This window comes from Oryctolagus cuniculus, chromosome X, assembly GCF_964237555.1.
Source record: "Oryctolagus cuniculus chromosome X, mOryCun1.1, whole genome shotgun sequence".
Taxonomy (NCBI): Eukaryota; Metazoa; Chordata; class Mammalia; order Lagomorpha; family Leporidae; genus Oryctolagus; species Oryctolagus cuniculus.
Genome location: NC_091453.1, coordinates 90,756,477 through 90,770,004, shown reverse-complemented (window position 1 = coordinate 90,770,004; position 13,528 = coordinate 90,756,477). Strand labels below are relative to the sequence as shown.

General features: G+C 42.6%; 1 protein-coding gene and 1 pseudogene across 3 annotated transcripts; both read right to left on the bottom strand.

The window, feature by feature from the left end:
• Positions 1-1,171: 1,171 nt before the first annotated feature.
• On the bottom strand, positions 1,172-1,727 carry LOC127484899 (high mobility group protein B2 pseudogene; annotated as a pseudogene).
• Positions 1,728-11,029: 9,302 nt separating this feature from the next.
• BEX5 (brain expressed X-linked 5) lies at positions 11,030-13,300 on the bottom strand. 3 transcript variants are annotated; one of them, XM_008273098.4, is made up of 3 exons: positions 13,162-13,300; positions 12,047-12,107; positions 11,030-11,618 (listed from the first exon to the last, which is right to left on the bottom strand). In XM_008273098.4, exon 3 carries the CDS (start codon positions 11,587-11,589, stop codon positions 11,248-11,250), a length of 342 nt encoding a protein of 113 aa, XP_008271320.1. In that variant the 5' UTR covers positions 11,590-11,618; positions 12,047-12,107; positions 13,162-13,300; the 3' UTR covers positions 11,030-11,247. The 3 variants fall into 3 exon arrangements, with proteins under 3 accessions (XP_008271320.1, XP_008271321.1, XP_002720400.1); XM_008273099.4 differs by having other exon boundaries at positions 13,158-13,295; XM_002720354.4 differs by lacking the exon at positions 13,162-13,300 and adding an exon at positions 12,915-13,041.
• Positions 13,301-13,528: the final 228 nt, after the last annotated feature.

Here is a 13,528-nt window from a genome sequence, read left to right as displayed (position 1 = left end):
GAGCCAGACAGAAGCAAGGAGCCTGGGATTCATTCTGGGTCTCTCACATGGTTGTCAGGGATTCACATGCTTGAACTGTCACCTTCTGCCGCGCAGGGTTTTCATTAACAGGAAGCAGAAATCAGAAGTAGAGCTAAGACTCCAACCCAAGCACTCAGATACCGGATATGGCATCCCAGTGGCATCTTTGATTAAGATGTGCCAAATGCCTGCCCCAACACACTTCAGTATGAAATTCCGATGTAGTCCAGTTTGATTTTTTTCTTTTGTTGCTTGTGACTTTAGTGTCTTATCCAAGGAATCATTTCCAAATCCAATGTCATGAAGATTTTTTTCCTGTATTTTCTCCTACAAGTTTTATACTTTTAACTCTGTGTTCAAGTTTTTGATACATTCTGATTAATTTTGTATATGGTGTAAGGTAAATGTCTATCTTTGTTGTTCTATTTATCAGTTTTCCCAGTCCCGTTTGCTGAAAATACTGTCTTTTCTCCTACTAAATAGTCTTGGAAACCTTGTTGAAAATACTTAACACTTCACATGAGAATTTATTTCTGGGCTCTCTATTCTATTGTCTTGACTTTGTATGTCAGTCTTTATGCCAGAGGCATATTTTGTTGATTACCATAGCTTTGAAGTAAGTTTGGTACCAAGAAGTGTAAATCTGCCAACTTTGTTATTCATTTTTCAGATTATTTTGAATATTTGGGGTCCTTTTAGACTCCTTAGAATTTTAGTTGCCTAGAGTGCCATTGTGGTTTTAATAGAGGTTGTCTTTGGGTAACATTTCATCTTCACAATATTATGCTTTCCAATCCATGAACACTGCAATATCTTTTTCCATCTTTTCTCTTTCTTTTTTTTTAATGTACATAATTTTATTACAAAAATTAAAAAAAACAGAATGCAACATCGTAAAAAAAAACAAATTTACTAATGATACTAATCCTACAACTTTGCTGTGCTACCATACACAAGTCAAGAAATTAATGAAACCATTAAATATTTAGGAACATTCAACATCAGCAGCTTTAAAATCTTACTGTATGTAGTAGCCCCTCAAAAAGCTACAACCTGTATTTTTAAAAAAAGTGTTTTATCTGCAAAGAATCTTATCAGCTATACAAAAATCTGTACAGCTTTTTATACTGAAGCTAATATTGAGCTGCACTTGAATTCACATTCTTAGCAAAACAACTGCCTGAGCACACACGCACACTCCACACGTATCATTACAGGATAGCCATTTATTCTTCATCTTCATCCTCTTCCTCATCATCTCCATCTTCTTCCTCTTCCTCTTCTTCCTCCTCATCTTCAGGTTCATTCTTCTTCTTTGAGCCTGTAGGCCTACCAGGGCCCTCTTTCCCGCTTCACTTTTGCCCTTGGCATGGTGTGCAGCAATGTCCTTTTCATATTTGTCCTTTAGCTTAGCTGCTTTCTGTTCTCATGGTTGTTTATCTTTGGCTGACTGTTCAGACCACATCTCACCGATTTTTTTTTGCAGTGTCCCCAATGGACAGGCCGGGGTGTTCACTTTTGATCTTTGGGCGATGTTCAGAGCAACACAGAAAGAAGGCAGATGGTGGTCTTTTAGGAGCATTGGGATCCTTTTCCTTTCCTTTCTTATCCCCTTTGGGAGGAAATTAATTTTTCATTTCCCTGTCATAACAAGCTTTATCACTTTTTTCCATTTTTTCAAACTTGGACTTCTCCTTTGCATACATGGTCTTCCATCTCTTCCAGCATTTCTTGGAGAATTCTGCGAAATTGACCGAAGAGTCTGGGTGTTTCTTCTTGTGCTGTTCCGGCCCGTCTGAACGAAGAAGGCATAGGAGGACATTTTGCCTTGGCTTGTTGGGGTCTTCTTTACTCATGACGACAGAATGGCAGCCACCTGGTGAGAGTTATTCCTCAGACTCCTGCAGGGCGGCCGGATCCGACAGCGTTGCTTCCTTCCCTCAGCTCCTGCATGAACTCCATCCTTTCCCTTTCAAAGCGTGTCCTTAGATTAAAGTGTAGTTTGTTGTATACAGCATATAGTTAGGTCCAGTTTTATTTTATTTATTTGAGAGGTAGAGTTACAGACAGAGAAGTTGGTTCACTCCACAAATGGCCAAAATGGCCAGAGCTGGGCCAGGCCGAAACCAGGAGCCAGGAGCTTCTTTAAGATCTCCCACATGGGTGCAGGGGCCCAAGGACTTAGGCCGTCTTCTACTGCTTTCCCAGGCCATAGCAGAGAGCTGGATTGGAAGAGGAGCAGCCAGGACATGAATCAGCGCCCATATGGGATGCCGGAGCCTCAGGCAGAGGGTTAGATCACTAGGTCACAGCGCCAGCCTCTCAGTTGATTTTTTTGTAGTGCCATGTTTTGATTTACTTCTCATTTCTTTTTGAATATATGCCATTGATATTTCTCAGTGGTTACCATGGGGTGGTAAGTATAACTTCCAACAGTTATAACAACCTATTTTAAACTAATAAATTAATTTTAGTGTTGTGCACAACTCTGTTTCTTTCAGCTTCAACCTCTCTTTTTGTATTTTATGTCACAATTACATTTTTTATATTGTGTATCCATTAGAATATATTTACATTTACTTTTATCCTTTTGTCTTTTTATCTTATAAAATAATAAAACTTGAAAACAGAGTTATGAGCCAAATTGTGGTAATGCAGGTTTCCATATTTTTCCATATATTTGCTTTTACTGTAGAGTTTTATACTTTTGTATGGCTTACAGCTGTTGACTATCATCCTTTCAATTCTACTCAAAGGACTCCTTTTAGGATTTCTTGTGATAATGAACTCCCTCAGTTCTTGTTTATTTGTGAATGTCTTAATTTTTCCCTCATTTCAAAATGTTTACTTATTTATTTTCTTCAACTTAAAAAGGAGAGAGAGAGACAGAGAGAGAGAGAGAGAGAGAGAGAGAGATTCTTCCATCTGTTGGTTCACTCCCCAAATGGTGCAATGGAGAAGGCTGGGCCAAGCCAAAACCAGGAGCCAGTTAAGCCATCCAGGTGCCTCACGTGGGTGGAAGGGACCCAAGCTCTTCAACCATCCTCTACTGCTTTCCCACGAGCATTAGTAGGAACCTGAAGTGGATATGGAGCAGCCAGGAATCAAATCAGCACTCCAATATGGGAAGTGGATGTCCCAGGCAGCAGCTTAACCTGCTGTGCCATACTTTCTGCTTTCCCTTGTTTTGGAAGGAATTTTTTTTTTTTAGCTGAAAGTTTTTAAAAAAATTTTCTACACTGTAAATATTTCACCCCACTGCCTCTGACCTTTGAGGTTTTAGCTGAAATATCTACTGATAATGCTATTAAGGATCCCTTGTACATGTTAATATGACTTTGTTTTGTTACTTTAAATTTTCTCTCTGCCTTTAATTTTGTTAGTTTGATTATAGTGTATCTCAGTGTGATTATCTTTGGAATTATGCTACTGAAAATTCATTCAGCTTCTTTTTATATTTAGATGTCTTTCCTCAAATTTTGGACAACTATGGTCATTATTTCTTCTACTAGTTCCCTCTTTCTCTCTTATTGCCCTTCTGGGATGCCCATTTTATATATATATATATATATATATATATATATATATTTCACTTCATGGTGTTCCATTAGTCCCTTAGGCTCTGTTTACTTATCTTAATTGTTATTATTTTTGTTCCACAGACTCAAATGTTTTAAAAGAACTATAATTTACAAAACATTTTATTTATTTATTTCACTCATTCATTGGAAAGAGCAAGCTAGTGACAGAGAGAGGGTGACAGAGAGAGAAAGAGAGAGAGAGAGATCTTGATTTTCCATCCACCAGGTCACTCCCCAAATGGCCACAATGGCTGGGGCTGAGCCAGGCTGATCCCAGGATCTCAGAACTCCATCCTGGTCTTCCACGCAGTGGCAGGGGCCCAAGCTCTTGGGCCTGTTTTGGGGTGCACAGAATACAAACATAGCAAGACTTTCGAGGTCAAATCAGGAGTCTTTATTAGCCAGCTGGTGACTGCCCTCTCACAGAGCAATTCTGGAGAAGACAGCCCCGAGTTGCAGTGGAGGGGGGGTTTAAAGGCAGAAACTACATTTTGATGGCCTTGACCATTATCAAGCAAGCAGAATTACACGAGCCAGAAATATGCTGGCTATAGCCAGATGAGCAGACTGATATCTATAATTTGTTTCTCTCGAAGGAACAATCCCTGCTCCGAAGCAACCAAGCAAGATAACCTACAACTACCCGGGCAGGCTATGCCCTGTGGGAAAACCTTAAACTTAAAGCCACCCTGTCACAGGCCGTCTTCCTCTGCTTTCCCAGGCCATAGCAGAGAGCTGGATTGGAAGTGGAGCAGCCAGGACTCAAACCGGTGCCCATATGGGATGTCGGCACTACAGGCAGCGGCTTTACCCGTTATGCCACAGCACAAGCCCCGAAAAGTGTTTTAAACTCAAGTAAGCTCAAAGCCTGTGCTTCTTTTAGGTTTTTGTTTGGGAGGGGGGGGGTTATTTTTTGTTCTTTTGTTCCTGTTTATTTGCATACCTTGTAACATTTTGTTGGGACCTGGGCATTTGAGAAAACAGTCACTTTTTTCAATCTCTGCAGATTGGTTCAGTCCAGGGAAATGCATTCAGCATGAAGGCTCACGTCGCCTATGGCCTTTTCTGGGAAGGTGTCTTCCTTAGGGCCTGTGTGTGTGATTCCCTCTCCCTCACCAAATTCCCCTATATAAATGGATACTTTAATTTTTTTCTTACTTTCCTAATGGTTTTATACTTGATTCATTTCCAAGCTTCCATTGTATATCTTATGCCCATAATCTCCGGCCCCTAGGCACTTTTGGTAATCACCCTGCAGCTTTCATGCACCAGGAGGCCTGCCACTGCTTTAAGTGGCTTCCAGCCTGCTACTCAAATTATGTCACCCTCCCCCTCAGTGCTCTGAGTCAGATGAGACAGATACCCATTCTCCAGGGGATGGGGAGCCTTTTCTCTGCCAAGGGCCATTTGGATATTTATAACATCATTTTCTGGCCATACAATGCGATCAACTTACAAATTAGCCTGCTCTAGATTTATTGAATTTTGAGTCCCTCTTGCTGTTGCCTTGGCAAGGCCAGACCACATGATTTCCCTGGCTTTATCCAGCCAGCAGCCGATGTTCCCTACCCCTGCTTTAGATAGCCCCTGAGGTAGATAAGCCAGAGCTTTGCAGACAAGTTACATTCTCTTCCTTCCATCCTGAGGGAGGAACACCAGAGATTGGGTGACTTCCTCTTGACTATGCTAGGGAGTGAGTGAGACAAGGGCAAGAAAGATACTGCAACATTTCCTACCATTTTAGTTGTTGCTTTTTTTTTGATGTTCCCTTTGTTTCTTTTTTAAACTTTTATTTAATAAATATAAATTTTGAAAGTAAAACTTCTGGATTATTGCGGTTCCCCCACCCCCATGCCCACCCTCCCACCCACAAACCATCCATCTCCTACTCCCTCTCCCATCCCATTCTTCATTAAGATTCATTTTCAATTATCTTTATATGTGGAAGATCAACTTAGCATATACTAATTAAGATTTCAACAGTTTGCACACAGATACACAAAGTATTAAGCACTGTTTGAGTACTAGTTTTACCGTTAATTCGCAAAGTACAACACATTAAGGACAGAGGTCCTACGTGGGGAGTAAGTGTGCAGTGACTCCTGTTGTTGATTTAACAATTGACACTCTTATTTATGATGTCAGTGATCACCCAAGGCTCTTGTCATGAGCTGCCAAGGCTATGTAAGACTCTTGAGTTTACAAACTCTGACCTTATTTAGACAAAGCTATAATCAAAGTGGAAGTCCTCTCCTCCCTTCAGAGAAAGGTACCTCCTTCTTTGATGGCCCGTTCTTTCCGCTGGGATCTCACTTACTGAGATGTTTCATATAGGTCATTTTTTTTGCAGAGTGTTTTAGTGTTCCACGCCTGAGAAACTCTAATGGGATTTTAGCCAGATCTGAATGCCTTAAGGGCTGATTCTGAGGCCAGAGTACTGTTTAGGGCATCTGCCATTCTATGAGTCTGCTGTGTATCCCGCTTCCCATGTTGGATCATTCTCTCCTTTTTAATTCTATCAGTTATTACTAGCAGACACCGGTCATGTTTATGTGATCCCTTTGACACTTAATCCTATCTTTATGATCAATTATGAACTTAAACTGATCACTTTAACAAGTAAAATGGCATTGGTACATGCCACCTTAATGTTTCCCTTTGTTTCTGAAACTTCTTCATGGATTTCTATGATTCCCCACAATATTACTTTCTTCAATATTTTGTTTCTTTGTTGTTTTCATGGCGAATGCTATCTCTCAGTGGTGGACAGGGTCTCAGGTTTGTGGGGACAAAGATGCTTCAGGATTAGGCTGCTTGTTTTAACAGAGTCCATTTTTGTAGTGTCTTTATGTGCACGGTCTCTTTGTCAATACAAAGGAGGAATAAGCCTACCTGCAGTACTTTTTATGCTAGGTTGAGGGAACAGGAAATTCTGGGCCTAGATTACCTTCTGTTTGTTGGGGATAGGTCAAGTACTCTGCTTATATACTCTGCATTTCCTCCTGGTGATAGAGACTTTAGGGGCCCCTGGAGAGGAAAGGAAGAAACATATATGATGTAACCCTCCTGGAGACCTGAGAGAGGAGAGCAGGGAGAAATACATACAATGAAATTTTCAGATGATTCATGTGTTGAACAAACTTGATTGAGCACTCTAATGTCACTTCCCGGATTGATTCACATAGAATACCTCACTAGCATACACCTTAACCAATCAGGAAGAACTTCCTGCTTTATTAACATAAAAGTCATAGCCAGCCATTCTTGGGAGGCAGCAACCCACTGCAGGGCAAAGCCCTCCGGTTGCTGAAGAGCTTTGTCTGCTTCTTTCAATAAATGTCCTTTGCTTTGCTCACTCCTTCCTTACCTGTGTGCCCCATTCTTTGTGGTCCTAAGAGAAAGAAACTGACAGAGAAAAGAAGCTATAACCCAGAAGGCAGCAGTGCTCTGCAAACCTGGCAGAGAGGGAAAGCTGTAACATAGAGCTGCAACACAGAAGAGCGGTAACACAATGCTCTGTAAGTAACGGAGCTGGGCTCCTCCTGAGGAACCCAGCAAAAAGAAGAAATCTGCCACATTTCTCGGGATCAGGACACACACCTGAGGGCCCGGAATCATAGTCGCCTCCTGCCACTGCTCCTGCAACACCAACATTAGAACCCCTACAGCACTGGGGTCCCAAAATGGGTTTTTCTTTCCCTTACCATCTCTCAAGTTTTGCCTTTTGTACTAGTTCTAGGATTTATATTTGTATTTGGTGGGGAAAAGGAGAAATGATTGTATACCACCTTATTAGATTAGAAATTCTAAAATAATATTTTAATTATTTAAAAAAAGAATTATTTGTTTGAGAAGCAGAGTGACACAGAAAGGGATCTTCCATCTGTTGGTTCACTCCTCAAATACCCTCAACAGCCAAGGCTAGGCCAGGCTGAAGTTAGGAGCCAGGCACTCCATCAGTGTCTCCCACATGGGTGGCAGGGGCCCAAAGTGCTTGAGCTGCTTTCCACTGCCTTCCCAGACCCATTAGCAGGGATCTAGGTCAGAAGCAGTGTAGCTGGAGCTGGAACAAGCACTCTGATATAAGATACTGGTGTGGCAAGCAGCAGTTTAACTTGCTGTGCCACAATGCCAGCCCCAATATTTTAGTTCTAATGTTTACTTAGCCAGCCTTTTGACAAACAGCACATTTATGACTTGACATCACAATTATAGATTTAAAAATGTTATTGAAATTAATTGTTGGTCTTTATTGTGATACAAACAGCAACATTGCAAATATACCATTTTTCCTTTAGTTTTGTTCTGCATGTGGAGTTCAGTTAAGTGCAACATATGAATTAGGTATTTTATTGTAGTGATAAAAAGCTAACACTGGGGCTGGTGCTGTGGCATATCAGGTAAAGCTGCCGCCTGCAGTGCCAACATCCCATGTGGACTCCATTTCGAGCCCCAGCTGCTCCACTTCTGATCCAGCTCACTACTATGGGAAAAGCAAGCAGTGGAAGATGGCCCAAGTCCTTGGGTCCCTGCAGCCACATGGGAAATGCGGAAGAATCTCCTGGCTCCTGGCTTCAGATCAGCTCAGCTGCGGCCATTGTGACCATCTGGAGAGTAAACCAGAGGATGGAAGACCTCTCTCTCTCTCTCTCTCTCTCTCTGTGTGTGTGTGTGTGTGTGTGTAACTCTGACTTTCAAATAAATAAGTAAATCTTAAAAAATAGCTGACTAACACAACACATGCATTAGAATCATCAGGGAACCTTTTTACACGGTGATGATTTCTTAGTTCCTCCTCTGAGTGAGTCGGATTTCATTGGTTGGAAGTCAGTCATGAGCTCCACTTTAATTTCCTCAGGTCATTCAGAGCTATACCTACGGCTGCAAACATATACACTAAAGATAATGGCATAAAATAAAGACAATTTTCTCTTTAAGAAGGGCACAGTCTAGTTAAAAAAAAAGCCCAATGAATAAAAATAATGAAGGCCTTCAAAGTGCTTTCACAAATCCTAGCTTGTCTATCTATATCTATGTATCTATCTATGTATCTATGTATCACTAATCTATCATCATCATCTCTATATAACATGGGATGAGGAAGGATGTACCTGAACTTGAACTAAATCTTGGATTTCCATTGTAATTTATTTAAGACAAGAAGTTTGATTGTCCAAAATGCACAGTATGTGGATTAAAACAGTTTTTTAAAAAATTCTTAGCCTGTTCTTCAGGCAATTCCAATGTAAATTGTCTGCATAGCTTATGTTGACAAATCTGAACATACATAATGTTGTAAGTATCTGTGTTGAAATTTGTGTATAATGCTGCTTCTTCTGTGATATCTTTTAAATTGAAAACTAAAGTTTGTAAAGAAACAAAATTACCTGCTCATAAGTGACCAGAGGCAAACTTGGGTTCAGGTTTCAGCAAGTTTTCCTCAACTACAATTAGCTGCTGTATCGTACAAGTTACAAGGTTCAGTGCTAAATGCTAAGAGTACCAAGATAAATGGAACAAAATCTCATCTATAAGAGGAACACAAATTGGGGCCGTCTGTGCCGTAGTGGGTAAAGCCACCGCCTGCAGTACCGGCATCCCATATGGGCGCCGGTTCAAGTCCTGGCTGCTCCACTTCCAATCCAGCCCTCTGCTATGACCTGAGAAAGCAGTAGAAGATGATCTAAGTCCTTAGGCCCCTGCACCCACATGGGAAACCCGAATGGAGCTCCAGGCTCCTGGCTTCAGATCGGCACAGCTCCAGCCTTTGCAGCCGTTTGAGGAGTGAACCAGCGGATGGAAGACACCCCCCGCCCCATCTCTGCCTCTCTGTAACTCTGCTTTTCAAATAAGTAAATAAATCTTAAAAAAAAAATAGAAGAGCACAATCTAGTGAAGAACACCGATGATAGTGGAAAATTTTCTAGCACAAATGTTCAATTTACCAAGTATCCAGTACCAGCCATTCTCTCTCCCCAACCCCCATAGCTGTGTTTAGAAGTTGATTTGGTACAACAAATCTCAAAGGCAAGGAATAGAGGAGCTGCTCTGGATCCATATAAGTTAGTCTGAGGACTTGTTGGAATGAGGATGCTGCAGACCAGAACAGTCTTGGGAGCACGGAGCTATCCCTGCAACTCCTATGTATGGAGGAAAATCTGTAGCAATGTCTGCAGCGAAAATGGACAAAGGGAATGGGCCATATTCACCAGAATGAAAAGGCTAGTCCACTTCCAAGCACCATATCACCAGTATCACTCAGGTTTGTCTAGGGGAATGGCAAGAGGAAGAACATGTGAGAAAACCATGAAGGATTGTTTGTATCCCCAAGCAGCACTGGTGAAGCATATGCCTGGCTGAAGTATAAATCTAAAACAGATACAGACATTCTTAACAATACTGAAAGGGCAAAATGGGTTTTCAGACTACTGGAGTTCTAGAGAAATAGGTGGGTGTTTGTCATCTGTAGAGGCCCAGCACATCTGCACTAGTGGAGGACAAAAGAGGGAACCCAGCAGAAGAGGAAAGTATGCTCCACAGTTATGTCATTACCCAGAGAATGGAGAGAGAGCAGAATAGAAAAGTATTATTTACCTGGCAGTCATTGGATTTGCTTATATGCGCACTTTGGACCCATGCCTGCAAATGAAGGGCATGTAGAGTGTTGGGGTTCTGCATGTGTGGTTAGAGCCAACCAGGATTCCATCATTATATTTGATTTCCACAGCAGCCTTGTAAGGCATGTTACCTTCATTTTATAAATGAACAGGCTGACTTTACAGAAATGTATCTGTAGTAACTACCAGGTTTGTGCTTCTAAATAAAAGATCCAGAGATAATATGAGGTTTATATGTATTTAAATTATTTTATGTATTTATTAATTGTTCCCATTCTCTTCATAAGTTGATTGGCAAGTTTGTTGCTTCTTATGTTTTCTCCAACACATATAAAATGTATGTATTTGTTTTTTTAAAGTCAGAAAAAATAGATAATCAAGAAAAAAAGTAAAAAGTATCAATAACTATGCTACTTAGAGAAAAACACATCTTGGTTTATACAATATACTATATAGTATATTATTTTCAAAAATATATTTATTCATCTGAAAGGCAGAGAGACAGAGAGAGATTTTGTATCCCTTAGTTCACTTAACTCCCCAAATACCTGCAATAGCCAGGGATGGGCCAGGCCAAAGCCATGAATCAGAAACTCAACTCAGGTCTCCCACGTGGGTGTCAAGGACACAACTACTTCAACCGTGCTTGCTTCCTCCTACTGTGCACATTAGCAGGAGACTGGAATTGGAAAGTGGTGGGGACTTGAACCAGGATGTCCCAAGTGAAGTCTCATCTGCTAGACCAAAAACCCACTCCTGTATTATATATAGTGTAGATGTGTGTTTTTAAATGAGATAAAATGTCCATAATTGCTTTTTAAATGCTTTATTAACTTTATGATGTGAGATAAACATCTTTCCATGCAAGTTGATGACACACCCCTGCTGACAGAAACAGTTACAGACCAGGTCAAAGGAAATCTCCAATCAGCAAGTGGCAAGAGAACACCAAAAGATTCACTGTTAAGCTTACATCAAGAAAATGCTAGTTTGGAAAGCAGGGGGTTTGTTATCGTTAACCTCAGGATTCAGGGCATGAGGCAAAACTCATCATGATGATCATGGTGAGGGGGGTCCCCTATAAGGATGCGCAGACTATACCTCAACTGAAGCTCCCTAATTTTCCTCCTTAGCTCTCTCATCTCCTCCATGAACCGTTCCATGTCATCTGCTTCTCCATCTATCAAATCCATGTTATTGGCAAGCCTATCCGGCATATCTTCTCCAAAATCCTGGACAGGTGGAACCCAACCCCCTCTGATATTGCCTCCAGGCTGCTGGCCTTCCCCGCCTTCTAAAGGACGGGCTTCCTCCTCATTCTTCACTGCGGCCTGCTCTCCGACCTTGTTTTGCTTGGGAACGTTTTCCATGTTAAGGATTTTTTTCCTGTTTCTTCTTCCTAGGACATAAACAGCAAGGAGAGGGATTGAACAGTCAGCAATAATATTCAGAACTCCGTCCGCCAAAGGTTTTCCCACCTGAGAGACTTCTTGATCCTTCTAGGGGGCGCCCCAGTCCTGGCCCTGCTTCAAAGCCCACCATTTTCCCTGAAAATCCTTCCCCAGGCCACTCCCACCAAAATGTAGGACAGGGTGGTAGGCGGGGCAGCAGTTGAGAGACCATACCTCAGCTCTCAGGGATCCGGGTAAGCTCTCCAGGTACACCCCAGAACTCACTCCTTTGTTCTCTTAGCCCATCAGCAGCCACTGGCTTGCTGTTTTGCTCAGACTCCACTAGGTTACTCCTGCACTTGACTCAAGCAGGAAGACTGCGTCCCCCAGGTTTTATTTTGATCCGTACACCCGAGAGTCCCAGGCAAGTCCCTACCTGCAGTGACCACAGGCAGTTTTTCTGTCTTGAAATCTGCTGCGCCAATGGATCTGAAGCCCTGCAGATAGATATGCGATAATGGTCAGGACTGATCACTTGATCAAAGGACTGGTATTGGGAGCATCTGTTCCATTGTTGAATTGGGACTTTCCTAATCAAATATGACCAACTTCTGTTTCTCCTCCATCCTATCTTGGGGTTTCTTTTCCCAACGTGTAACAGGCTACTTCGCCGTCCAGAAATAGTGCAATCAAAAATAATTATTTACAAACAATTTTAACCTCTTTTTGAGGCTTCCTATTTTTCACTGTCTCATCCCATCAAATTGGCAATTTTTTTTTTTTTTAATTTTAGTGAAAGCAGATGGACAACTTGTGTGGCGGAGGAGTCAGAAGAGCTTTCTGGGTGGAGTCGTGGTTTATTTACAAAGGATTTCAACCTGGATATTCGTTAGGCCTCTATGGGACCCACTGCCCTCTCTCCAGAGCACTCTGCTCCCTTGCCCACCATTTTATGCATCAAGATGGACGATGGGAGAAGAGGTCTTGTGGATATAAACCAGGATCCGCTGCAATCAGAGCGCGTTACCATTCTGATCCCAGAGTCTACAAGCAGTGTCCACGTTTACACTGATCACTGATCCGCAGGGACCAGAAACAGTTTCTAGCGGCTGCCCGTAACCCTCAGTCTGCTCCGCGGCTTCTCAGATCTAATCTCCCAGCTCTGAAGCAACTACCCTCCCCGCCCCCTGCAGTCCATCATTTCTGACTCCCAAAGAATAAAAGATACCGACAATACAGGCCTGCAACCGTGACAGGGTCCGCCCTCCTCATCCCCAGGTCTCCAGTTGCGGCCTCCCACTCACCCGCGGCCCTGAAGGAATTCTGCCGCTTTCTTGCTACCTCCTCCCGTCTGCCTCTAACAGACTTTGTCCAGTCGCCCGCCTCCTAAAAGACGCCAACGCGTACGCATTCTCGATCGCGGGATCGCGGGATCGCGGGTCCCTCTTCACTTCCCAAGCCCTTCATTTCTAGCACCAAATGGGTGGGCGTTGGGGATGGGACAGCGGAACCAGCGGAACCACCCCTGCCCCCCCGACTGCACTCACCAACCTGCCAAGGATCGGTGTCAGCTTTCACCACTTTCCTCCTTCCCCGGGCAACTGGCTCGCTGGCTTTCAGGGCAACAATGAGAAGCCGCACTGCCACAAACGACTGCTAGTCCGCAACTAGGAGGAGAGAAAAATTCAGCTCCGCTCTAGACCTCGCAAGGGCCACGTCACTGTGAGCTCAGAGTCCCAATTACCATTCACACCTGCAGTGCGGCAGAAGGGTGGGGGTGTGGGTGTGGGCGGAGCTCCCTTTCTCCTCATTCCCGCCTTCACCAGGGCTACCTTAAGCTACTACCCGCCCCTCTATTTTCATTTCCTATTTAGCAATAAGACCAAAGGAGTCTTATTATTTTGTTGTTTGTGTTTGC

Excerpts from the sequence above, each read along its gene's own strand:
- BEX5 (XM_008273098.4), bottom strand. The coding sequence starts at position 11,589 with ATGGAAAACGTTCCCAAGCAAAACAAGGTCGGAGAGCAGGCCGCAGTG.